The sequence below is a fragment of the Hirundo rustica genome, chromosome 13, assembly GCF_015227805.2.
Source record: "Hirundo rustica isolate bHirRus1 chromosome 13, bHirRus1.pri.v3, whole genome shotgun sequence".
Taxonomy (NCBI): domain Eukaryota; kingdom Metazoa; phylum Chordata; class Aves; order Passeriformes; family Hirundinidae; genus Hirundo; species Hirundo rustica.
The window spans coordinates 19,747,421-19,773,392 of NC_053462.1; the positions used below are offsets into that span (position 1 = coordinate 19,747,421).

Here is a 25,972-nt window from a genome sequence, read left to right on the forward strand (position 1 = left end):
TTGCCTCCTGGGGTTGTTCCGGGCCCCCAGGACGTGGTCAGGTCAGAGGGCTCGGGTTTCAGGGCAGATTTCAGCAGCTGTAGGGGATGCTGAAGGGATGAGGGGTTGGATTCACTGGAGCCAGGCCTTGCTGGGGCCAGCCAAGGTTTCCTCCCGTGCTGGAAATAATTTAACAGCACAGCAGAAATATCCATGTACCTCATAGAATCATGGAGTCGTTTTTGCGGGAAAAGACCTCCAAGATCATTGCGTCCAACGATGTGAAGAAGGAAAGTAATTCCAGGCTTTACTCACGCGAATGCGGCGTCATCCGTGAGGGGCGCTGGGTGGATTCGTGTGCACACACAGCCGTGCCCTGTCATTCTTCATCATCATCATCACCACCACCATCATCCACCTCAGCTGACCCGCACCCAAACTGCCGGGATGTGCAGCCAGGGCACCGGGCAGGGCCAGGACAGGGCGCCCAGGGGTGGGGGTGACATCCCTGGCGTGTCCCAGCCGTGGCAGGGAGAGCAGCGTCCCCGCAGCCAGGGCGGGAGCTCAGGGGCCCTCAGGAGCTGGTGGCACGGAGCGGGGCAGGAGGAGAGGTTTGGCGGTGCCCTGTCGTTAATAGTTAATCAGCCCGCTCCGTGTTTCAGAGCGTGTGGGCATGGGAGGGAATTGCCAGCGAAGCAAACCACTTAACTCCGAGTCGCGTTTCTGGCGCCGAGCCTCCGAGGAAACGCTCTCCAGGAAAACCTGGAGAGCTCGTTACGGAGACAATGAAGGCCCAGGATAGATAGGATGCAACTGTTATCAACACGCAGTCCCCAGGAACCGGGCTGAAAAACCCCCGGCGCTTGGACGCTGGAATCGCGTCCTTGATCCGTGTGGCAGCACGTTCGTCCCGTTGCCACGGCGACGGCATCCTCCAGCGCTGCTCCCAGCTGCTCCTCACATCCTCGCTCCTCACGTCCCGGGGCCGGGGCATTTGCATGAGAAGCCATCAGCAGCGCCGTCCCCAGCTGCCACATCCCATCCTTCTCACAGCGTCCCGGGCTATTCCTGCCTCCTTTCCCACACATCCCAAGGCAAACCCTCCTGCTGGGCACGGCGAGCTGGCTCCAGAGGAAAATTCGCTGCGAGCCGCATGGTTCGGCTTTGTTTAGAGACCTGTGTCTGTGGAGGGCGGCGGTGGAGAGGGCTGGGCACCACCGGCCACCTCCCCAGCGCCTCACCTTCCCAGCCCGGGAGCCGCCACCTGTGCCGGGGTGCTCATGGAATCCCGGAGTGGTTTGGGCTGGGAAGGGCCTCAGAGCTCATCCAGCTGCACGAGGGAGCCCCATGGGGCACGGACAGCTTCCAGTGCCCCGGGGTGCTCCAAGCCTGGCCAGGGACTCTGGCAGGGATGGGTCACACTGGAAGCTGGTTCAGAGTCACGGAGCCAGGGCTGAGCCGCAGCGCGGTGTCCTGGGACATGAGCAGCGCCAGGGATCGTCCCGGTGCTCCCGCACGGCTGCCGCGGGGGCTGTGGGAGCTGGCAGCGGGGTGGGACGCAGCAGGGGGATGCAGGGCTGGGCTGGAGCCCGTGTCCCAGCAGAGCTCCTCCCGATGGTGTGGGATGCAGCAGGAGGATGCAGGGCTGGGCTGGAGCCCGTGTCGGAGCAGAGCTCCTCCCGATGGGGTGGGATGCAGCAGGAGGATGCAGGGCTGGGCTGGAGCCCGTGTCCCGGCAGAGCTCCTCCCGATGGCACCGGGAGCTGTGAGATCCGCCACCCCCGGGGCAGTTTATTCCGCCACTTAATCACTCTTATTTTTAAAAGCTGCATCTTGTTCCTAATCCAAGTGCGTCTGCTCCAGCGCCCGGGGGCCGGGGCTGCGCTGCCTCTCCTCACTTGCCTGAAGAGCCCTTTAGCAGCTGATATTTTCTCTCTGTGAGGGAGTTTCTGACGGTGACGGCCGGGTCACCTCTCACTCCGCTCTCTGGAGGAGAGGCCGAGCTCCGAGCTCTCCCTGCCCCGCAGCTGCTCCCAGGCCGTTCCCGGCTCTTTGTGCCACATCCCCAGGGTTTTCCCCTCCCTGGCCCCGGGGCCAGGCTGAGCCCCGGCGGGGGCTGCAGGGATGGGGGGTTCTGCCCCGCTCAGGTGAGACCCCACCTGCAGAGCTGCAGAGCTGGGACCTGCAGGGCTGCAGAGCTGCAGAGCTGGGACCTGCAGGGCTGCAGAGCTGCCTCCAGCCCCGGGGCAAACCTCAGCAGCACTGGAACTGCTGGAGAGAGCCCAGAGCAGCTGCTCCAGGGCGGGATGTCTCTGTACAGGCAGCGCTCTGACCGGGCGTTCCTTCTGGGGGGTGTTTTCCATTCACCAATTTTGGCAACATCTGACTCTGCTGCCATTTGCCATTAGTGCCCATTTGCAGGAATTCCTGGCTGAGTCCCTCGGTGCCTGAGGGAGCTGCCCCGGAGCCTGCCTTGAGCCTTGGAATCAATCCACTTTATTACCTGAGTGACAGAGCTCACTGTAAAGCAAAACCTCGTGGTAATTTTTTTTTTTTCTGCGTTGGAGGACAGAGAGGAGCTCACAGGACCAGCTCCTTCAGCACAGCCCACCAAAGATTTACTTTCAAACCACGAAGAAAAAAATAATAGATGTGGTAAATTGAACAAATGAGAAGTGAAAAAGGACGGAGAGCATTGTTGCTGTGGGCGTTTGCACAGCAGAAGAGACCTCAAAGCTCATCTTATTCCACCTCCTGCCAGAGCACTTTGTGCCTTTATCCAGGCTCTGTCACAAGGGGTCTGACTGCAGGAGACAGGAGCAGCCCCTGGCTGGGGCAGGACCGGCTCTGGCGGTGCAGGGAAGAGCAGGATTGAGGCTGACAGTGACCTTGGGCAGGGGATGGAGGGACAGGACCAGGGCAGCGGCTTCAAACTGACCAAGAGCAGGGCTGGATGGGAGATTGGGCAGGAATTGTTCCCTGGGAGAGTGGGCAGGGCCTGGCACATGGTGCCCAGAGCAGCTGTGGCTGCCCCTGGATCCCTGGCAGTGCCCAGGGCCAGGCTGGATGGGGCTGGAGCAGCCTGGGACGGTGGGCAGTGTCCCTGCCGTGGCAGGGGTGGCACCGGGTGGGATTTGATGTCCCTTCCCACCCAACCCAACCCACGCTGTGCTGCTGTGACCCGAACAGCAGAAGCCCTGGGGTCAAGCCCCTGCTGCTCCCCCGGCCTCTCCTGCCCCACGAGCTCGCTTCCCACCTCAATTTCCCCGCGTTTGTCGCACCTGGGGACGGGTGCAGTAAATAATGTCCCGGGTGGGTGCTGCGAGGCTTGAGTCAATCCTCACAGGCACCGCTGGAGTCTGAAGGGGCACCATTTCCTCTCAGACCTGTCTCTGTTTCACTCTTGCAGAAGCTGAATAATTCTGCGTGACGGCTTTTTGCTTTTTATAGCGGTAATTAGTCAAAAAGCATCGGCGTGACGAGCAGCGCCCCGGCACCGCTGCTCTGTGCTCCAGGCACGCGGCGCTGCTGCACATCTGGGGGTGGTGACAGGGCCAGGGCCGAGCCGGGGGCTGGGCTCCGATGCTAAAATGGGCAAAACCTTGGCCTTTCCTTCCTACCTAGATTTGCACCTTTGTTTTGAGGCACCTGGAGGGATCTGGGCCGGCTGCTGGAGCCGGGCTGCTCACCCAGCCTGGAGTGGCTGCTGCGCAAAACAGCACAAAGTGAAAAACGGGAGGCTGGAAACTGTGATTTTACGAGTTCAGCTGAGGTGGGAGGAGGTGGAGGGATTTGGGGGAGAGACCAGGTGTTAAACGTGGATTTAATCCTGTGGTTAGTCCCCAAAGTGCCACCAGATCCGGTCACGGGGGTGACGCTGGCGTGACGTTGGCAGGGCTGGGTGTTACTTTAACAGAAAGTGTAAAAGGATTTCCTAAGGGAAAGGACGGAGGGTTTGTCTCTCCTCGTCTAATTCAAGTTCCCCAAAAGCCACGCGCTGCTGGAAATGCACGCCCGACATCCGGGGGGGCTTTGGGGCTGCTTCTGTTCAAAAGATAAGGTCAGAAGTTATCTGGTGACTCCCAAATCGCGGAGTCGGGGTGGGACTGGAGCTGCCTGTGGCTCTTTGCAGGAAGCCGGGCTGGAATTAATCCGCTGACTGCAGTTGGTGCAACGCTGCTTGCACGGGGGAGCCGTGACAGCACTTCCAGGCAATATTCCCAGGGAAGGGAAAGGCTTTTCCATGCAATATTCCCAGGGAAGGGAAAGGCTTTTCCATGCAATATTCCCAGGGAAAGGAAGGACATTTCCATGCAACATTCCCAGGGAAAGGAAGGACATTTCCATGCAACATTCCCAGGGAAGGGAAGGACATTTCCATGCAATATTCCCAGGGAAGGGAAGGACATTTCCATGCAATATTCCCAGGGAAGGGAAGGACATTTCCATGCAATATTCCCAGAGAAGGGAAGGACATTAACATGCAATATTCCCAGGGAAGGGAAGGACATTTCCATACGATATTCCCAGGGAAGGGAAGGACATTTCCATGCAATATTCCCAGGGAAGGGAAGGACATTTCCATACAATATTCCCAGGGAAGGGAAGGACATTTCCATGCAATATTCCCAGGAATACTAATTGCTTACTAATGTCTATCACTATTACTAAAAAGGTCATCTTTACTCTGACCCAACCCTCACTAACTACTTTGTGCCACGTCACTGCAGAAATGGAGTGAGGGAAGGAGAATGAAGAAGAAGGAGACAACGCCCCAAATTCTCCATCTTGCCCCATTCACTTCAATGCCAAAAATCCCAAACCCACTGTTTTTTCACCCTGTGATATACTAAACTACAATCTTTCACACTCTTGTGGCCTGCAATGCTTCCTGCAGTGCAGGAAGCCTTTCCCATGGACTGGGATCACAGCCAGTGTCTCTCTGAGCTCTGGGCTGGGGTCCCAGACCCCCCTGCCCAGGTCCCAGACCCTCCAGGGCAGCCAAAGGAATGCCCTGGACTCCAACAGGAGAGGACCCGGAACTCCCCCGTGGGCAGGGACATCCACCCCTACCCCAGGGTGCCCCAAACCCGGTCCAGCCCGGCCTGGGGCATCCCAGGGATCCCGGGGCATCCCAGGGATCCCGGGGCATCCGCAGCCTGGCTGCTGATTTTTAACTTGCATTTAATGCACTGCTCCAGCTGCTCCGTACCGGTGACCTGGCGCCTCCCTGCTCCGTGCTCCCCGCCAGCTGCTTCGGCTTCTTGCGGCTTTCTGCTCCAAACCTTGGGAACTGGACCTCTTTTCCCAAGGATCCCTGTAAAGCCACCCAGCAGCTGCGGCATCCTAATTGCGCTGCAGCCGGCTTTTAATCCTGTTAGTGCGTGTCATGTTGCTCTTGTATCATCCTAATTTTTAATCAAAATGTCATGCGATACCGGGTTAAGCGCCTGCCAGAGTCTAGATCTATGAAATTGGCACTGTTGCCTTTATTAACCAATTTTTAAACTCATCAAAAGCTCAAAGAGATTTGACAGTTTTTCACAGGCTCGATGCCTGTCCTGTGCCATCAGCGTTGGGTCGGGGTGAGAGGACGGGCTTCGCCCAGGAGGACGCTTCTCACCCATGGCCAGAGTTTTCCATCAGGCTTTTGGACCCTTCTCCTGCAGAGGTGTAAAACAAGATGAGCTTCTGCATCACCCTGAAGTGCCCAAAGAAATTCCAATCTAAACGCTTAAACCCGGACTTTGCCAAGAGTTTCGTCTTCCTGAACGCAAATATTTGAATCCTGCAGTTGGGTGCTGACTGGGAGCTGGGTCCTTGCTCCACAGGGCAGGGGAAAGCTAATTAGGCACTGACTAATTATTTTGGGTTTGGCCGCCTCGAAATGCACAACTGGGAGGGGGCCTGGGAGGCAGAAGGTGTTTGCTGTTATTTATCCTGTTGGGAGGCGGTGCCAGTGCTGGGATCTCCCGTCAGATGGAGCAGGCACGAGGCAGGCACGTGGCTTCTCCTCAAAAATCCATGGGAAGGCGTTTCCCCCCCCACCTGGGGCCTTCCAGCCTGCCCGAGCCTAATTTACCAGAATTATTTTTAATATTGCTTTTATGTGGCGATATATTGTCGGAATTCCGCAACAAGGCAGCGGCAGAGATGAAGCGCTGCCAGGCTGGCTCCGGGCTCCCTGAGGCAGCATTTATTAAAATCTCCTTTTGTCCATATTTCATGTTTATTGCTGCCATCTTTAATTAAGGGAGGTAAATATTGCCGAGGGGGGCCGAGGAGCCTGTTTAACATGAATAATCCGAAATGCTCTCGGCGTTGTGGGAGGGGGAAGGAGCTCCAGGGCGCTCCCGCTGCCTCTGGGGTGGGGCAGCTGGGCAGGGCAAGGGTCTCTGTGCCCGGGGACCGGTGATTGTTTACAGTTAACAACGAGGGAGGAGCTGAGCTGAGATGGAATCGGATTTTTGACACATTTCCTGCAGACTGGATTGGGTGGGTAGGGACCTTAAAGCCCCTCTTGTCCTGGGCAGGGACATCTCCCACTGCCCCAGGGGCTCCAGTCCCCACCCAGCCTGGCCTGGGGCACTGCCAGGGATCCACAGCAGCCACAGCTGCTCTGGGCACCCTGTGCCAGGGTCTCATCCCTCACAGGGAGCAACTCCTGCCCAACATCCCATGCATCCCCGCCCCTGGCACTGGGAGCCATTCCCTGTGTCCTTGTCCTTGTCCCCGGCCCCTCTGCACTTTCTGAGGTCTCTCCAGAGCTCTCCAAGCTGAGCTCGGGTGTTCTCCCCTGTGCTGCTCCGGTGGGGGACACTTCATAACCAGCTGCTGGTCTGAGCTGTGCAGATCCCAGCCAGGAGAGGATTTAGCTCAGCAAAACATCCTCACTCGTCAAGACGTCCAGGATGGGCCACGCTGGGAAGCTTCTGAGATGCTCCTGCTCGCCCGTGCCCAGAGGAGAGGGGTTTCTCTGGTGTTTCCCCTTTGTTAGGGCTCCTGTTTCCCCCACACCCCTCAGCCGTGGATGTGGAGCTGCTTGGGCAGAGCTGAGTCACTGCTCAGTCATTCCTCTCCTCCCGGGAGTCCTGCCGGTGCCCCAGGCCCGGGACAGCAGGAATTTTCCCCTCCGGCAGCTCGGGGCGTGCCGGAGGCGCTGTCTCACTTTTCCTGGTCCCTGGATGGAGCGGGGAACGCGCCTGGTTCGGGACAGGGCTGGGCGACCCTGGCACAGCCGGGGCTGGAGAGGAGAAGCCAGCGGCTCCTTGGGCTCGGTGACAGCTGGAAAAGGAACACTGCCGCAGCAGGAGCCCTGTGCCGGGACAAGGGCGCTGCAGGGAGGAGGAAACGCTTCTGGTGGGACTTCTGTGGTGGCAGCGGGCGCAGCAGGGCCTGGCATGGCCTGGCAGTGCCCAGGGGCTGAGCTGAGCCTGGCAGTGCTGAGGCTGTCCTGGCAGTGCCCAGGAGCTGAGCTGAGCCCTGGCAGTGCCCAGGGGCTGAGCTGAGCCTGGCAGTGCCCAGGGGCTGTGCTGAGCCTGGCAGTGCTGAGGCTGTCCTGACAGTGCCCAGGGACTGTGCTGACCCTGCTGCTGTCCTGGCAGTGCCCAGGGGCTGAGCTGAGCCCTGGCAGTGCCCAGGGGCTGTGCTGACCCTGCTGCTGTCCTGGCAGTGCCCAGGGGCTGTGCTGACCCTGCTGCTGTCCTGGCAGTGCCCAGGGGCTGAGCTGAGCCCTGGCAGTGCCCAGGGGCTGTGCTGACCCTGCTGCTGTCCTGGCAGTGCCCAGGGACTGTGCTGACCCTGCTGCTGTCCTGGCAGTGCCCAGGGACTGTGCTGACCCTGCTGCTGTCCTGGCAGTGCCCAGGGGCTGAGCTGAGCCCTGGCAGTGAGGACAGGCTGTGCTGACCCTGCTGCTGTCCTGGCAGCACTCCTGACTCTCTGAGCAGAGGGAGACTTTTCCTCGGGGACTCATCTCCTGTCAGCCCTGAGATAATCCGATGTGATAGTGCAGGCGCAATGACTTCATTACTGTAATTATTTTTATTGCCTCTGCAGGCCCCTGTTTTAAAATAAACTCAGGAGCCGGAGCATTCAGTTCCACCCCAGCACTGGGGGAAGGGCTGGACTCGGTGCTCTTGGGGGGCTTTTCCAACATAAATATTTGCAGGATTCTGCAGCCTTCGCCTCCTTTCTTCCATCGTACTTAAAGGCCTGAATGTTCATTTATGCCCGGTGCCAGATTCACCCAGCTTTGCCGGCTCCTTCCCCTCTCCAGGTCGCTGGGTGGGCCCAGATGTCGCTGCACAGGTCACACCAGGGGTTTCAGTTTGGGCTTCGGGGATGGGAGATGTTCCCTCAGCAGCCGGGGCCCGCTGTGGCACCGGCAGAATGGACAGCACCGCAGAGGGGTCACCGCAGCCTCGTGATCCAACCCTGCATTCTCCTGGCAGCTTGAACCCGGCAGGGTCCTGCTCCCAGCCCACCCCCCGCTGCCATCCCGGCTCTCCAGTGCCCGTCCACTGCTGGGCTCCCACCTCGCTCCAGAGGGTTTCTGTAGGGAACATCCAGCTCACAACCCTGGCTGGCTCCGGAGCGTGTGCCCTGCGGATGCAGGGGGTGACACCGGGGGTGACACTGGGTGAGCTCCGGGTGAGCTCTGGGTGAGCTCTGGGGGAACTCCGGGTGAGCTCCAGGGGAGCTCTGGGGGTGTTCCGGGTGAGCTCCAGGGGAGCTCCGGGGGTGCTCCGGGTGAGCTCCGGGTGAGCTCTGGGGGTGCTCTGGGGGAGCTCCGGGAGTGTTCCGGGTGAGCTCCGGGGGTGCTCCGGGGGTGCTCCGGGGGAGCTCTGTGCTCCCTGGGCAGTGCCTGCCGGGCGTCAGCGCTCCCCTCGGGATGCTCAGCCCGCAGCAGCTCCAGCCCCGTGCCCAGCACGGCCTCCTTGCACTAAGCCCTGCCGTCCCCCGGGCTGATCCAGGCTCGGGGGGAGCTTACGAGGCCATCTGGGCTGGGAACAAAGGCTTTCCTCATCAGCATGGGTAATCCGGTGCCGGGCTCGTGTAATCCAGGTTTGCTGTGGGCAAACGCCGAGCGGGGGGGCTGTGTGACCAAAGTGCTCTTGCTGAAAGGGACACGGGGACAAGGGGCTGTGTGACCAAAGTGCTCCTGGAATGGACATGGGGACACATGGACACAGGGCTGTGTGACCCAAGTGCTCCTGGAATGGACACAGGGACACAGGGACACACGGACACATGGACACACGGACACATGGACGCAGGGCTGTGTGACCCAAGTGCTCCTGGAATGGACACATGGACACAGGGACACAGGGACACATGGACACAGGGACACATGGACACAGGGACACAGGGACACATGGACACATGGACACGGGGCTGTGTGACCAGTGCTCCTGCAGGAAGGGACAGCCCTGGAACACGAGGATGCTGAGGGTGAGCGTTCAGAGCCCCTGCTCTGTCTGGGCTCAGGGGATGCCCATGTCCCGTGCCATGGGGGGCTCTGGTGGCTGCTCCCTGTCCTGGGGAGGAGCAGCAGGGCCAGAAGCTGCTGCCATCAGTGGAGATCTGTCCTGAATCTCAGGTTGTGAACAAGCTCAGCTGCTTCTGGGCCCCTAGGAGAGCCCTGGGCCATGTTTCTGTGGGTTATTTTTATCTCTAAATACGAACTTCTCTCTAAGCAGCATTTAAAGCAGTGTCACTGCCCTGGCTGGGGTGGCTGTCTGGGACACTGCCACAGACGTGCAATTCAGACAGTATCTTTTTAGCATTGCCAGGAGTTGATTTTTCATAGTGATAAAGGAATTCGAACTTGCTGGGGCTCTGTTTAAGCGTGGCAGGGCTGGCGGCACTCTGTCCATCTGCAATTCCCACATTCTTTCCATCAGCACAAATACTCCAGCTGCCCGGGGTGGGGAGCTGCGTTTGGCCCTCCCTGGAGCATCCCCAGGGATTTCCCTGTCTTTCACCAAGGATTTGGGGAGTGGGGATGGTTGGGATTTCAGTTTACAATGCAAGTCCAGTGAGAGCTGAGACCCTTCTGCTTGCCGGGGCTGGCAGCGCTCCCCGGCTGTCCGTGGACCCCCACCTGCAGCTGGGAGGGGTTTGGGGGATGGAGCCACACCTGGCTGGGCGTGCTGAGCCCCGGGATGTGCAGGCAGGACGGTGGGGCAGAGAGAGCGTCTTTAACTTGAACCCAAGCCCTGGGCAGCTGCCCGGGGAGCAGCTGCTGCTCTGCGGGCAGGGAACGGGCGCAGGAGCCGGTGCTGGCCCCGTGCCTCGCCCCTTCCCCCTCTGCAGGGAGGGCTCACGATGGGCTCGTGGGTCCCCAGAGCGCCTGGAACCGTGGCTTTGAACCCTGCGGGTCACTGGAGCTTTATCCAGCGGCGTGGCATTGCCCTCGGCTCCTGCTTGGCCTCGGTGTGTGCGGCAGGGGCTGGTTTGGCTCTGCTGGGTGCCCCCTCCCTGGGGACACTCCTGGCTCCCCTCTGAGGTGTCTGTGCATCTGCAGCTCCTCTCCAGCCGCGCTGCTTTGTCAAACACGCTTTCGCGGAGCGCAGCTGAAATCCTTTCTTCTGCCGGGTTTGATGTGGAAAGTAAACACGTTAACATCAAGGCAGCTCTCGGCAGCATCCGGGGTTTGGTTCCTGCGAGGGGAGTGCTGCTCCCGGGGAAGGGATTGGGATTGCTCTGCCTGCGGATCTCTTACTCACCGCGTGCAGCGTGGGAAATGTCTCTGCTGATAGAAATCCGGGCTGGGTTTGTGGGCTGCTCCTCCAATTCACCCCCAGGCAGGGCGCAGGGGGTGCCGAGAGGCTCCTGTTCCCTGAGCTGGCTTTTCCATGGCTTTTCCATGACGCGAGGGAGGGAAGGGGAAGCCCTGGGTGACCCGCGGCTGGGGACCAGCCACTGATCCCATCTCCTGGGCTGGGCTGGAGCTTACATAGATCACAGGGAGCGCTCAGCCCCCATAACCATCCCAAAAATCACAGGGAGGGCTCAGCACCGAATCACAGGGAGAGCTCAGCCCCCATCACCATCCCCAAATCATAGGGAGAGCTCAGCCCCATCACCATCCCCAGATCACAGGGAGGGCTCAGCCCCATCACCATCCCAAAATCACAGGGAGGGCTCAGCCCCATCACCATCCCCAGCTCACAGGGAGAGCTCAGCCCCATCACCATCCCCAGATCACAGGGAGGGCTCAGCCCCATCACCATCCCCGAATCACAATCGGACACCCAGAGAAGCTTTGTGCTCCCCGTGTCCATCTGCAAGGGTCAGCTGTGACTCTGGCACCTCCCTGGGAGGGCAGAGGCCTTTTGGGGGCTTTTCTCTAAGGACAGATGGGCCGAGCAGAGCCGCTCTCTGCAGCCGGGGTGTTCCTGCTGTCCCTGGGGCCAGGGCGCTCCCCCTGAGCCTCGGGGGGCCGCAGGGAGCAGGCAGGGTGCGGGTGCAGCAGGGTGGTTTCTTGCGGAGCCCTGCAGCTGCCCCGCAGCAGCCTGCAGCCCTGCGGGCCCGGGGGTGTCCGGGGCTCCGCGGCCCCTCCAGCCCAGCCCAGCCCAGCGCAGCCCAGCCCGGGCTCGGCAGCTCCTGCCAGGCTGCTGCCGCTTTCCTCCCGGCTCTGGCGAGCGGGGCCAGGCGGGGAGGGATGGAGAGGCACGGCAAAGGTCAGCGCTCACTCCGCGGCGCTTTTGTGGGGTCCCAGGTGAAAGCGGACATTTGCATTTAAATGAATATGTATTTTGAGACGTTCCGCCCGGCGGCGAAACAAGGGCCTCGCTGAGATGACAAATGCATCCCTCCTTGTGCCTGCTCCCGATGTCTCCGCGGCAGCCTTTAGAAACAGACCCGCGTCAGCCAAAGCGGTTTTTCTTCCCTTCCTTTTCCCAAAACCACAGCCTGCTGTAAATGCTCGGTGCGGACCTGAGCGGCTGAAACCTTAAATGATCCGCAGGGTCTGTGATGTGCGGGAGAGCGATCTCAGCACCTGCTGCAGTTCCAGGTCAGCTTCTCTTTCAACCTAAATCCTCATTATGAGAGAAAAATCTGCTCGGAAAGAGGGGGGGGAAACAAGTCGGCTCTGAGTCATCCGGGAAGCCAAGTGGGGATTTTTGGCTCTGGTTTTGGAGGTTTTTCAGTCTGGCTGAGGGGTGAGGCAGGGCTGCCACGGCCTGGCAGTGAGGGATGGAGCGAGTGCGCCCTGGGTATGGCCAGGAGGGGCTGGCACCGCGCTGGTGGCACCGCGGTGGTGGCACCGGGCACGGCAGCCCTCAGTGCCTGGGGGATCCTGGATGCAGAAACCCCTCTGAAAGGTCTCTCCTCGTCCCTTCCCGTGTCCCGGTGCCGTGCAGAGGTGCCTTTGGCCTGCTCCGAGCTGGGGAGGGGAGCAGGGAGCAGCAGGGCTCTTGCTGCCATTTCCGGGCTCCCGCAGCATCCCCCACCCGGCAGGGGCCGCCCAGAGCCCCCCGGAGCCGGCACAGCCTGGCCGGGGCTCCTCTGCAAAGGGTGCAGCAGCATTTTCCGTGGCACAGGCATTCCCTGCTCTCCCCGAGGCCGGGCTCTCCCCCTCTCACCTTGCAGGTGTTCCCTGTGCGGTGCCCAGGGCGTTTTCCCGGGGCTATCGATGGGATATAACCCTGCTGCGGTGCAGGTTTGCATTCCCCGGCACTGTCTGCTGCCCAGGGTCCTGTCAGATTTGCTGGGAAGCTTCTGCTCTCTGCCCCTCTGTTAGTGTGGATCATTTACACCTTAAAACATCTCGCCAGCCTCCCGCTGGAATTCACCTCCCGTGGGTGCCAGCCCACTTGCAGCCCAGTGCTGCCCTGGCTATGAAAAGCCGAGTCCTCGTTGTTAATGTCCATCGTTAATATTCAGGGAGCGGTGCCACTTCTCCCAGGACAAAGATCTGGCCGCGGCTGGGCAAATCAGAGTTCATTATCATGTTAATCCGACTGATTGCAGTCTCCCAGAAGGATCCCACATATGGTCACTCTTGTGGCACAAATAAAAGCTGGTTTGCCTCGCTCGGGAGGCTCCAGCTCCTCTCCTGGTGCACAATGGCCTTTATTCCCGAGGTGCAATCCTGGGAGAAGGAAACATTCATTATTTTCGAACCTGTTCTTGGTTTTGAGTCCGAATTGGGGTTTTGAGTCCGAATTGGGGGTTTGAGCCTGAATTGGGGTTTTGAGCGTCTGCCTTGTGTTTGCAGTCAGGATTTTCCCTTATTTTTGTTGTTGTCTTATTTTGGCTCTGGTTTTAAACGGGGGAGGATGAGCTGAGCACCCCACACACGGCCCCAGTCCGTTCAGGAGCCTGCAGGACCCACGGCTGTCCTCCCTGGGAAATGGTTTGGGGGAAGCTGTGACCCTCAGCACTGGCTCTGCTGCAGGACACCCCTCCCCTGGGACGTGGCTGCTCCGGGCCAGACTGCCACTGCCAGCCCAGGGCCTGGTCTGACAGCTCCTCCTCAGTTCTTCCACCGGTTCTGCTAAAACAAAAACACACCTTTGGGGGCACCTGTGGAGTACAAGCAAATGAAAGGGCTCATTCCAGGCTGCCGGCAGCCCGGGGTGCTCGGCTCCCCCTCCAGCCACCCCCAGGACGTGGCCCCGGGGACCCTGGGCTGGTCTGGGGCCAGTCTGTGGGTGTCACCGAGACACACAAAGCAGTCACACGGAGAGAGAGGTTTCGCAGGGCAGAGGTTCTTCTCCAAGGGCAGAGGTTCTTCTCCAATCCGGCTCAAGGCTGAATCCAGGTGGAGAGAGAGCCCCTTCGTTTATTTCTTACTTTTTATACATTTGTGGGTCTAGCAGAAGATTGGCTTTTAGAGTTTTCACCTCTCAAGCCAAGTGGCTAGACCAACTGTCAGTTACAATTGTTTTCAGGTTAGAAATATGCAAACAAAGGACAAAGAATGAAAAACAAAGGATTTGTTTATGTTACATCTGTGGGGAAAAGGTAGAAAACTGCTCTTAATATCGTGCAGTAACTGAAAAGATCTGACTCCATTTTATGAAAAATCAAAAGGCTATAAAAAACTCAGAAGAACCAGGGTAACATGTGGGAGCAGCGGCGTCCCAGCCACTGCCAGGGGCAGGGAGGGCCAGGGGAGAGCTGGACGGGCTCTGCTGGGTGCTGGTGCGTCCCTCACCCCTGCGCTTCCTCCAGCACCGCGCCTGGCGTTCATGGAAAGTGGATTTTTTACGAAGCGTTTACAGTTTCTCCCTTGCCTCCCCTGAGCCCAGCGCTGCTGGAGGGAAGCGAGCAGGAGCGCTGCCAGGAGAGCCAGGGCTGCCCGCTGCTCTGGCTGCCAGGGGCACACACAGAATGATATTTCTCTTTGGTTTCTTTTCCATTTCCCCGGCTGTGTGTGCAGCAGTGCCGAGCACAGACCGCAGGGCTCGTTCCCACATGGGCTGGAAGAGGATGCTGCTCCCACAGCACGATTCCCAAAAAATCTGCAAACCTCTGCCCCAAGGGGCCTCCCCAAGGCCTCTTGGAGCTATCCAGGGGTTACGGGGGTGGAAACAGAAGGTGTGAGCCCGGCCTGCCTGGCACAGCTCCCCGTGGCTGTCCTGTGGTGGCACAGCTCCCCATGGGTGTCCTGTTCCTGTCCTGTCCTGGGGCAGCTCCCTGTGGCTGGGCTGTCCTGTCCTGTCCTGCCCTGGAGCAGCTCCCTGTGGCTGTGTTGTCCTGTCGTGCCCTGTCCTGTCCTGTCCTCTCCTGTCCTGTCCTGTCCTCTCCTGTCCTGTCCTGTCCTGTTGTGACCTGTCCTGTCCTGTCCTGTCCTGTCCTCTCCTGTCCTGTCCTGTCCTGTTGTGACCTGTCCTGTCCTGTCCTGTCCTGTCCTCTCCTGTCCTGTCCTGTCCTGTTGTGACCTGTCCTGTCCTGTTCCTGTCCTGTCCTGTCCTGTCCTCTCCTGTCCTGTCCTGTCCTCTCCTGTCCTGTCCTGTGCTGTTGTGACCTGTCCTGTCCTCTCCTCTCCTGTCCTGTTCTGTCCTGTTGTGACCTGTCCTGTCCTGTCCTGTCCTGTCCTGTCCTGTCCTGTCCTGTCCTCTCCTGTCCTGTCCTGTCCTGTTGTGACCTGTCCTGTCCTGTCCTGTCCTGTCCCGGGGCAGCTCCCTGTGGCTGTCCTGTTCCTGTTCCTGTCCTGTCCTGTCCCGGGGCAGATCCCTGTGGCTGTCCTGTCCTCTCCTGTCCTGTCCTGACCTGGAGCAGCTCCCTGTGGCTGTCCTGTTCCTGTCCTGTCCTGTCCTGTCCTGGAGCAGCTCCCTGTGGCTGTGTTGTCCTGTCGTGCCCTGTCCTGTCCTCTCCTGTTGTGACCTGTCCTGTCCTGTCCTGGAGCAGCTCCCTGTGGCTGTCCTGTCCTCTCCTGTCCTCTCCTGTCCTCTCGTGTCCCGTCCCGTCCTGTGCTCTGCCAGCAGCCTGCTGCTGTGGGAAGGGCTGAGCCGGCTTTGCTGGGGTGACGGTGCTGGGCCAGACTGGCTCTGGGATCCCTTGGGAAGGTGGAACCCAGGTCCTGGAGCTCCTGCACAGGCTCAGGTGCACGGCTGGACACCAGCCCCGTGGAATGGAATTGTTAGGGCAGGGAAATAACTCTGAGATCCTCAAGGTCACACTAACACACGTCCCCAGGCGCCACATTTATTGTCCTTGTAATTGCCCTGGGGATGGGGACTGCAGTCCTGAGCCCAGCCTTTTCCATGCAGGAATTCCCCCAAAATCCACCCTGCCCCTCCCCTGGCCCAGCCTGAGGCCGTTCCCTCTCCTCCTGTCGCTGTTCCCTGGGATGAGATCCCAAATCCCCCTCTTGTCAGGGAGTTGTGCAGAGCCACAGGGTTCCCCCTGAGCCTCCTTTTCTCCAGGCTCAGCCCTTTCCCAGCTCCCTCGGGAGTTCTCCAGCCCTTTCCTGACTCCCTCAGGAATTCTCCAGCCCTTTCCTGACTCCCTCAGGAATTCTCCAGCCCCTTCCCAGCTCCCTCGGGAGTTCTCCAGCCCTTTCCCGGCTCTCTCAGCCCCTCCTGGGGCTCCATCCCCTTCCCAGCCCCACTGGCAGCGTTCCTGGTTCCCACACGCTCCAGTCAGCCCAGCCCACAGGAGCAGAACTTTCCTTGCCCGCAGCAGGTGGGGCTGAATCCCGGACAGGCAGCGTTCCTGCCGTGCCCTCTGAGGGTGTTACTGGCCTCCGAACAATAACAACACACCTGAACAAAAACAACACACATGAACAAAAACACACCTGAACAATAGCACACCTTAACAAAAACACACCTGAACAAAACCACACCTGAACAATAACAACACACCTGAACAATAACAACACACCTGAACAATAGCACACATGAACAAAAACAACACACCTGGACAATAACACACCTGAACAAAAACACACCTGAACAATAACACACCTGAACAATAACAACACACCTGAACAATAACAACACACCTAACAATAGCACACCTCAACAATAACACACTTTAACAATAACACACCTGAACAATAGCACACCTGAACAAAAACACACCTGAACAAAACCACACCTGAACAATAACAACACACCTGAACAAAAACACACCTGAACAAAACCACACCTGAACAAAAACACAACTGAACAATAACAACACACCTGAACAAAACCACACCTGAACAATAACACACCTGAACAATAGCACACCTGAACAATAACACACCTGAACAAAACCACACCTGAACAAAAACACAACTGAACAATAACAACACACCTGAACAAAACCACACCTGAACAATAACACACCTGAACAATAACAACACACCTGAACAATAACACACCTGAACAATAGCACACCTGAACAATAACACACCTGAACGATAACACACCTGAACAATAACAACACACCTGAACAATAACACACCTGAACAATAACACACCTGAACGATAACACACCTGAACAATAACAACACACCTGAACAATAACACACCTGAACAATAACACACCTGAACAATAACACACCTGAACAATAACAACACACCTGAACAATAACACACCTGAACAATAACACACCTGAACGATAACACACCTGAACAATAACAACACACCGGAACAATAACAACACATGAACAATAACACACCCGAACAGTAACACACCTGAACAATAACACACCTGAACAATAACACACCTGAGCAATAACACACCTGAGCAATAACAACGCACCCGAGCCGCTTGTGCCCAGAGCCTTTTGAGCGCTAATGGCAGGGGAGAGCCAAATCCAGCCAGAGCCACGTGGAGCCGCTCCAGGCTGCGTGAAGGGAAAAAAAAGGGAGTTTGAGTTATTGGGAAAACCAGCTCGGCTTTATGGAGAGAGATTTTCAGGGCCTCTCAATTATAGACTAATAAATCCTGAATGCAATTCATAACGGCGGAGTGAAGGTGACGCATCATCCGTCACTGGGAGGGAAGCTCTGGATCACAGGAGAGCTCTCGGGGCCGGAGAATATTCCTGGTGCAGGATCCGGGCTGGTGCCGGCCGGGAGCTCGTCCAGGACGGGATTTGGAGGTGGGGACGCGCTGCCTTGGCCAGGTGGATGCAGGGGTGAGGGAGCTGCTGTCCCGGGAGAGCCGGGGCTCAGCGCAGAGGCCGTTCCCCCTGCCAGGACCGGCGCCAGCCCTGGCCCTGGCGCTGGGCAGGGAACAGCCGTGCCACCGCGCTGCACAGGGCCAGTTTCCCGAAGCCCTTGGAGGCTGTCAGGGGAACTCATAGACGAGGAGATAAAACCTCCCCAGATTCTGCTGGGAGCCCTGTAAAAGCTCCCAGCACAAGTTCCTGATTTTTAATGGATTTAAAAATGTGCTCAACTGCTGTCCTGTCACCGAGACACACAAAGCAGCCACACGCAGACAGGAGGTTTTGCAGAGCAGAGGTTTCTCCGTCCACCTCAAAGCAGAGACAGGGCGGAGAGAGGAGGACCCCTTTGTTTATTTCTTACTTTTTATACATTTGTGGGTCCAGCAGAAGATTGGCTTTTTGGGGTTTCCACCCCTCAGCCTCAGTGGCCAGACCAACTGTCAGTTACAATTGTTTTCAGGTTAGAAATACGCAAACAAAGGACAGAGAATGAAAAACAAAGGATTTGTTTTTGTTACATCTGTGGGAAAAGGTAGAAAACTGCTCTAATATTGTACAGTAACTAAAAAGATCTGACTCCATTTTATGAAAAATCAAAAAGGCCTTTAAAAACTCAGAAAAACCAGGGTAACACTGTCCCACTGCAGACTTTCCTAAATGAGGACATCAGGGGCTGAAATTCCATGATGGAGAGCCGTGGAGAGCCTTCTGCACACGCCAGCGTGCGAAAGGTTTGAAAAGCTGCGGAGGATTAGGAGCAGAATCGAAAATCTGGAGTTTAAGGCTCCGTGGGTCCCTTCATTAGGAACTCTCCTCCTCAAGAGCTTCATAAACTTCTGGATCAAACTGCCCAGATAAGTCTTGAAGACAGAAATTACTGTGTCAGCGAGGAGGAAGGATTAGAGATAACAGGGAATTAATACTGAAATGCATATGCTATAAATATAACAGGATTACACTGCAGTTATGTAAAACCCCTTCTCCTTCCTCCACCTCAGGTGGGCAGGGCTCCGCTGGGCAGGTGGGCATCGCCCTGGAGTTCTGCCTTCACCCCTGGCTCCCACTGCGCCTTTTCTTGTCATCTTGATAGGACAAGGGGGAATGGCTTCAAACTGACCGTGTTCAACGGATATTGGGCGGGAATTGTTCCTGGGAGGGGTCAGGCCCTGGCACAGGGTGCCCAGAGCAGCTGTGGCTGCCCCTGGATCCCTGGCAGTGCCCCAGGCCAGGCTGGATGGGGCTTGGAGCAGCCTGGGACTGTGGGAGGTGTCCCTGCCACAGCAGGGGTGGTCTCTAAGATCCCAACTCAGCCTGGGATCTCGGGGCTCCTCTCTCCTGCCCCAGGTCAGCAGGAGATGCAGGCAGGAGCTCGGTGCTATCCATTAGGAACCCCTGCATGGGGGGAGCCTCCAGCCCTCCTGTCCCACAGCCCACCCTGGGGACCCTGGGGACAGGGTCAGCGCATCCCTGCTCAGCGCATCCCTGCTCAGCGCATCCCTGCTCAGCGCATCCCTGCTCAGTGCATCCCTGCTCAGCGCATCCCTGCTCAGCACATCCCTGCTCAGCGCACCCCTGCTCAGCGCATCCCTGCTCAGCGCATCCCTGCTCAGCGCATCCCTGCTCAGCGCATCCCTGCTCAGCGCATCCCTGCTCAGCACATCCCTGCTCAGCGCATCCCTGCTCAGTGCATCCCGGCTCAGCGCATCCCGGCTCAGCGCATCCCTGCTCCTCGTGGATTCCTGGGCTGCTCATTCCCTGCCTGGGAATGAACATTCTCATGTTGCCCATTTCCTCCCGGTCCCAGGGCTTAGGGAGGCTCCGGCTCCCCGTGAGGGCTGAGAGCCGTGGCTCAGGAGGGCTCAGGAGAGCCAACATTGACTTTGTCCGAGGGATGATGAATCCTGGGCTCGTGCAGCACGACGCTGAACTGGGAAAAGGAAGCCTTTAAACCACAATATTGCAGTCAAATTGCTGGTGAGAATCTCTTCACGTTGGCAGTGCAGTTGGAGGGGTTTTGATCTCTCCCGGCTCAGATGTTGCTGCCAAAGAGACTTAAGCTTAAACTTCGCTTTGTAAAATAGACTTTCTTTGACGGTTTACTTTAAAAAAAATAATCTCCTCCTAAGCTCAGGAAGCGGGGATGAGTGGGCAGCCCACCAGCAGATTTCCAACCCAAATAACGCAGGGAGGAGCCACTTGCAGCTGCTTCTGTCGCTTCTGTAAATCCCGGCCTCAATCCGTGGAGCGGCCTGGGTGGGAGATGTGGTGTTTGAGCCCCAGGAGTGCAAACGCTGCGCTGGGGCTGAGCCCTGGCACCGGGGGGCTGCTGAAGGAGCTGCCGGTGCTGCCCTGGCGGCGGTGGGGAGGTGACAGGCTGGGCTGGCAGCGGGGCCTGGCCAGGGCTGGGAAGTGAAGAGGTTTCTGACATTTCCAGGACTTTGGGTTTGGGGCTGTGCCGCGCCTGCCTGGGCACCGGGGTGAAACGGCCCGTGGTGAATGCTGGGGACATCGGCTGTGCCACCGATCCCTGCAGCCAAGGCTTAGGGGCAGGGCCGGGCTCTGCCACTGCCCGCAGCGGGTTCACAGCTCTGCGGAGGGCAGGAAAGCTCCTGCCTCAACTGAGCCTCAACTGAGCCTCAACTGAGCTCGTGCGCACACCAGCTGCTGGTTTAAAATATATATATTTTTTTTACCTTTATTTTTCTATCTGTGGATGACCCTAATTTTGGCTGAGCAGCTTAAAAAAGCAAAGAATGTGAAGTTACTTTAAACTTCCTCAAGTTTAGAAGTCCCCTGGATGCTGTGTTCGGCCCAGAGGAGCTGGAGGTCAGAGCCCCACAGGGGCTGGGGGTCAGAGCCCCACAGGGGCTGGGGGTCAGAGCCCCACAGGGGCTGGGGGTCAGAGCCCCACAGGAGCTGGGGGTCAGAGCTCACAGGGGCTGGGGGTCAGAGCTCACAGGAGCTGGGGGTCAGAGCCCCACAGGAGCTGGGGGTCAGAGCTCACAGGAGCTGGAGGTCAGAGCCCCACAGGAGCTGGGGGTCAGAGCCCCACAGGGGCTGGGGGTCAGAGCCCCACAGGAGCTGGGGGTCAGAGCCCCACAGGAGCTGGGGGTCAGAGTTCACAGGGGCTGGGGGTCAGAGCCTGAAGGAGCTGGGGGTCAGAGCTCACAGGAGCTGGGGGTCAGAGCCCCACAGGAGCTGGGGGTCAGAGCTCACAGAAGCTGGGGGTCAGAGCACCACAGGGGCTGCCCTGAAGTGCATCAGGGAAGGGACCTTGAATCTCCTCCCATCCCTCCCCAGCCACGGCAGGGACACCTCCCACTGTCCCAGGGAGCTCCCAGCCCCGTCCAGCCTGGTCTGGGACACTGCCGGGGACCCAGGGGCAGCCACAGCTGCTCTGGGAACCCTGTGCCAGCCCCTGCCCACCCTTCCAGGAACAATTCCTGCCCAATCTCCCATCCATCCCTGCCCTCTGGCACTGGGAGCCATTCCCTGTGTCTGTCACTAGAGTTCCTGATGAAGAGTCTCTCCCTGGCTCTCTTCAGGCACCTCCAGACGCTGAAAGCTCTTGGCAGGTGTTGGCCCTGGGAGCCAGCCCGCGGTGCCAGCCTGGCGTGTGGCGTCCCGGCGTGGTGCCCGTGCTCTCCCTGGTACCAGCCTGGGCACCCCAGAGGCTGACCTGAAAGCTTCAGACAGGCAGGAGCCTCATTTCGTGAGAACGTGTAAAGATCCAAACATGGAAGATTTCAGCCGGTGTTATGCAACGGGAGCTCTTTTAAGTCGTGATTTGTAAAGGCAGCTCAGATAATTTCCTGAAAGACATTCTGCTAATGATTAATTTAGAATATGTTTAATTCAAGTTAGAGAGATCAAAGAGGGAGCATTTTCCCTCTAATGCCGTCGGTGGTTTCACACTTTCACCAGATTCGGGGCACTGGGGAGCGTCTGGTTTGTCCTTCCCCGCAATTCCCCTGTGAAAATCGCAGTGGAGAGCGTTCTGCAGGCTCCGTGCTGGTTTGGGGCAGGGGCAGGGAGAGGAGCCTGCAGCACATCCCAGTGGAATTTACTCTGGAGGATGTGGAGGGACAGGGACGCGGGATGTGGAATCGGCCCCTCCCGTCCTGCAGCAGCGGCTCCGGGTGGTCTGACGGTCCTTGGGGTCTCTCTGGGGACGGCGTCAGGCTGTGCCGGGGTTGGACATCGGGAAAACTCCGTGCAAAGGGCTGTCCGGCCCTGGCACCGCTGTCCCGGTCCCCGGAGGGATTTAAAGCCGCGTGGAGGTGGTACCTGGGGACACGGATCGCTGGAGTCCCTGGCGGTGCCGGGGATGGCTGGACTCGATGCTCTCGGAGGGCTTTTCCACCCTCGGTCGCCGTGAGTGACCTCGGCACGGGCCAGGCTCCAGGCTGCGAGCTCGGGCTCCTGCAGGAGAGCGCCAGGGCCCTGCCCGACCTCTCTCGGGATTTCCCCATCTCCCGGTGCCCGCAGAGCCGGCACGGGCAGGGTTTGCAGCCGGGACCTCGCAGCCCCAGCCCGGTCCCAGCATCGCCTCCCCTGGTGCTGCCACCCGGGCCCCGAGGGCGCGAAAGCGCTGTGAAACTTTATTTATTTACGGCACAAACACATTCCCGAGCCCCAGGAGCGGGTCCGTGCCGTCGCGTGGGGTTCCCGCCGCAGTCCGTGTCTGCTGAGCGGCTGTTTGATCCGACAACGCGCCCGTTTGATCCGACACGGCGTGTGCTCCATGTATCTGTCAGGAGGGGTGTCTGCGGGAAGCGAGGAGGCAGCGCGGGTGTCAGCAGCAGCCTTTGATGCGCGGAGATGCTCGAGGCGCGGCAGAGCCGGCGCTGCCGAGCGCAGTGATCCCGGAGATCCGGGGCCGCCGGCGGCCTCAGCGCCTCGGGAATTCCGGCTGGGAGAACCGGAACGTTCGGCGTTAATGGCTCTGCAGCCCCCGGTCGGAGGGGAGGAGGAGCAGGAGGAGAGTTTTGGGGCTGTGGTGGCCAAACCTCTGCTTAGGATCAGCCCGGGGGCGGGCGGTGATTGAGCACAGGAGCCTTTGTTTAGCAAAGAGCTCTTGGAGAGGTTTAGCTCTTGGCTTTGGAGAGGTGAACAAAGATCCGATATGCAGCCGATCCTGCCGGGGGATAGCGCTTTTTGTCAGGGCGATGTTCTCCCCTCTCAGCTGGCTCAGGTGTGAAACCTCTCCCCGGGAGGTGTCGCGACATTCCCTCCCTGGCCTGGGGCTTTTCATCCCTTCCTGGGGGGAGTGACCGAGCCGAGTCCCCTCCGGCGGGGTGGGAGATGGCTCCGGAGGTGTCACACGGGGACCGTGAGGGGTTCGCACTGTCCTGGTGTCACTCCAGCTGCCCAGACCCCTCACACGCCCCCGAGCCCTGCCCCTGTGCTGTCACCGAGTCCCTTTGTCCCGCAGAGAGATGCCAAGGGCCAGTACCTGTTCGACCTCCTGTGCCACCACCTGAACCTGCTGGAGAAGGATTACTTCGGCATCCGCTTCGTGGACCCCGACAAGCAAAGGGTGAGAGAGAGCCCCCCGAGCCCGGGCCGGGGGTCGGCCCTGTCCTGGCAGCTGAAAACAGAGTCTGGGGCAGAGATCTGGGACAGAATCGGCTGTGGGCAGTGCTGAGGGGCTCTTCCCCAGCGGCTCTTCCCCTGCCCTGCTGCTGGGCCGGGGGGCTCCGGCTGCTCCGCCGGGGTCGTTCCTTTGCCCAGGGATGCGCTCAGGGCAGGGAGGGCTCCGGGCGCAGCCAGGCTCTCCTGCAGCAGCCCCGCTCCCGGCTCTCGGCGCCCTGCGCGGGGCTGGGGCACGCCGGGGTTTGCGGAGCGAGGACGCGATGCTCCCGTGAGGCGAGGAGCGAGGTCCCCCGGCTGCAGGACGCCTCCCGCTCGGATTCACGCGTGAACACCGCCATCAGGCCGTTGGCCAGCTCTGCGCCGGGGACCCACGCTCCGAGCGCTGCCTCGGGCAATGCGAGCGCGGGAGGCGGAGGCCGGCAGGGCGCTGCCGGTGCCCGTTCCCGGCACGGATCCGTGTCCCGGGCAGCCCCGGGAGCGGCGGCACGGCCAGCGCGGGGCAGAGCCGCGCCCCGGGATTCCCAGCAGGGCTGCGGGAGGGAGCCGGGGCAGAGCCCCGCCCTGCGCTCCCCGCTGATCCACAGGGAACAGAGCAACAGCGAACAGCCCACTGCTGCTCCCGGGGCTCCTCTGCCGCGGCTGGGACCGGGGCAGCCTCCGCTGAGCCGGGAGCTGGGCAGGGAGATGGGAACGGAGCTGGGCAGGGAGATGGGCATGGAGATGGGAATGGAGATGGGAATGGAGATGGGAATGGAGATTGGCATGGAGATGGGAATGGAGATGGGAATGGAGCTGGGCAGGAGATGGGAATGGAGATGGGAGTGGAGATGGGAGTGGAGATGGGCATGGAGCTGAGAATGGAGATGGGAATGGAGATGGGCATGGAGCTGGGAATGGAGCTGGGCATGGAGCTTGGAATGGAGCTGGGAATGGAGCTGGACAAGGAGCTGCCCCTCACTGCAGATGGAGCCTCCTGCTGCCCCCAGCCCATTCCAGGGCCACTCACCCACACTCAGGTGGCTCTTCTCACTCGGGGCAGATCCCTCCTCTTCCTCATCCTCCCCACCTTATCAAGTCCTGGCTGTCAGGCTTTAATGACCTTTAACGACCTTTCATTCCCTTCTTTTCCTTTCAGCATTGGCTGGAGTTTACCAAGTCGGTGGTGAAGCAGATGCGGGGTGAGTGTTGCAGGCGCTCTGGGCTGACTCCGTGCTCCTTCCAGCTCGGTCGGATTCCCATTTTCTCCAGCCTGTCCCCTCTGGGGTCAGTCCCCAGCGCCTCTCGCAGGAGCAGAAGCTGTCTGGGGGGGTTGAGAGCAGGACTGTCCCCACCAGCCCCAGGCCAGCTCGGGGTGGGTTGGGTGGTGAGCAGACAGAACCCCTGGTGCCGCCCGCAGCTTCATCGGGGACATCTGCTCCAGCTGTGGCCACTGCGGCCGGGGGTGCCCGCCCGCTTCACCCAGGGGTTTGGGGGAACAGCGCGGGTGGGAGCCCGGCAGGACCTGGGTGCTTCAGGGGTGACGGGGACAAGCCCTGGCCTTCGGTGACACGCTGTCCCCGCTCTCTGCAGCCCAGCCTCCCTTCACCATGTGCTTCCGTGTCAAGTTCTACCCCACGGACCCCGCGGCGCTGAAGGAGGAGATCACCAGGTGAGGAGGGGCACCGGGGGGCCCTGGCCAGCCCCAGCACAGGGAATGGCAGGAAATGGCCGCTGGGAATTCCCAGCCAGCCCGGACGCTGTGGGGTCATTCCTGCTGTGGGGGAAAAGCGCTGGAGTTCCCTCCCTGTGCTGGGTGGGGGGCACAGGGAGGCGGGCAGGGCCTGGCACAGGGTGCCCAGAGCAGCTGTGGCTGCCCCTGGATCCTGGCAGCGCCCAAGGCCAGGCTGGACACTGGGGCTTGGAGCTCCCTGGGACCGTGGGAGGTGTCCCTGCCATGGCAGGGGTGGAATGAGATTTGCTTTAAGGTCCTTTCCTGCCCGAAACATCACTGGGCTCTATGATTAAAGCCCTGGCTTGGTCTTTGGGTGCAGTTCACTTGGTTTTGGCACAGCTCAGTTGGTTTTTTGTGCAGTTCAGTAGGGTTTTGGTGCAGTTCAGTTGATTTTTAGTGCAGTTCAGTTGGGTTTTGGTGCAGTTCTTTTGGGTTTTGGTGCAGTTCAGTTGGATTTTGGTGCAGTTCAGTCGGGTTTTGGTGCAGTTCAGTTGGTTTTGGCACAGTTCAGTTGGTTTTGGTGCAGTTCAGTTGATTTTGGTGCAGTTCAGTTGGGTTTTGGCACAGTTCAGTTGGGTTTTGGTGCAGTTCAGAAGGTTTTGGTGCAGTTCAGTTGATTTTTAGTGCAGTTCAGTTGGTTTTGGTGCAGTTCAGTTGGTTTTGGTGCAGTTCAGTTGGGTTTTGGCACAGTTCAGTTGGTTTTTGGTGCAGTTCAGTTGGTTTTGACACAGTTCAGCTGGTTTTTGGTGCAGTTCAGTTGGGTTTTGGTGCAGTTCAGTTGGTTTTTGGTGCAGTTCAGTTGATTTTTGGTGCAGTTCAGTTGGGTTTTGGGCACAGTCAGTTCCAAGCCCACACTCCAGGGCAGAGCACTCCTCGCACGTCCCCAGCTCTGTGACACAATCGCTGCTGCTCAGGCTCCTCCACTTGTGCCCAGCCCTCGGTGCCGTTCCTGAGCGCGTCCCCAGCTCGGGGTGTCCTTGTAGTGCTGAGTTTGGAAGCTTTGAGTGTCTCCGTGTCCCCTGAGATCCCCTGGAAGCAGGCGGCTCTGACGTCAGGAGCGGCCGCC

The 25,972-nt window shown here is 59.2% G+C and overlaps 1 protein-coding gene across 1 annotated transcript in view; it reads left to right on the forward strand.

The window, feature by feature from the left end:
• Positions 1-209: 209 nt before the first annotated feature.
• The window catches only part of FRMD5 (FERM domain containing 5), a 42,227-nt gene continuing 16,464 nt past the window's right edge, over positions 210-25,972 (forward strand). Inside the window, 7 exon segments of the mRNA XM_040077518.2 lie at positions 210-273; positions 22,752-22,808; positions 22,811-22,882; positions 22,885-22,960; positions 22,962-23,139; positions 24,331-24,373; positions 24,765-24,843. Of these exon segments, the coding sequence (XP_039933452.1) occupies positions 210-273; positions 22,752-22,808; positions 22,811-22,882; positions 22,885-22,960; positions 22,962-23,139; positions 24,331-24,373; positions 24,765-24,843 (569 nt within the window).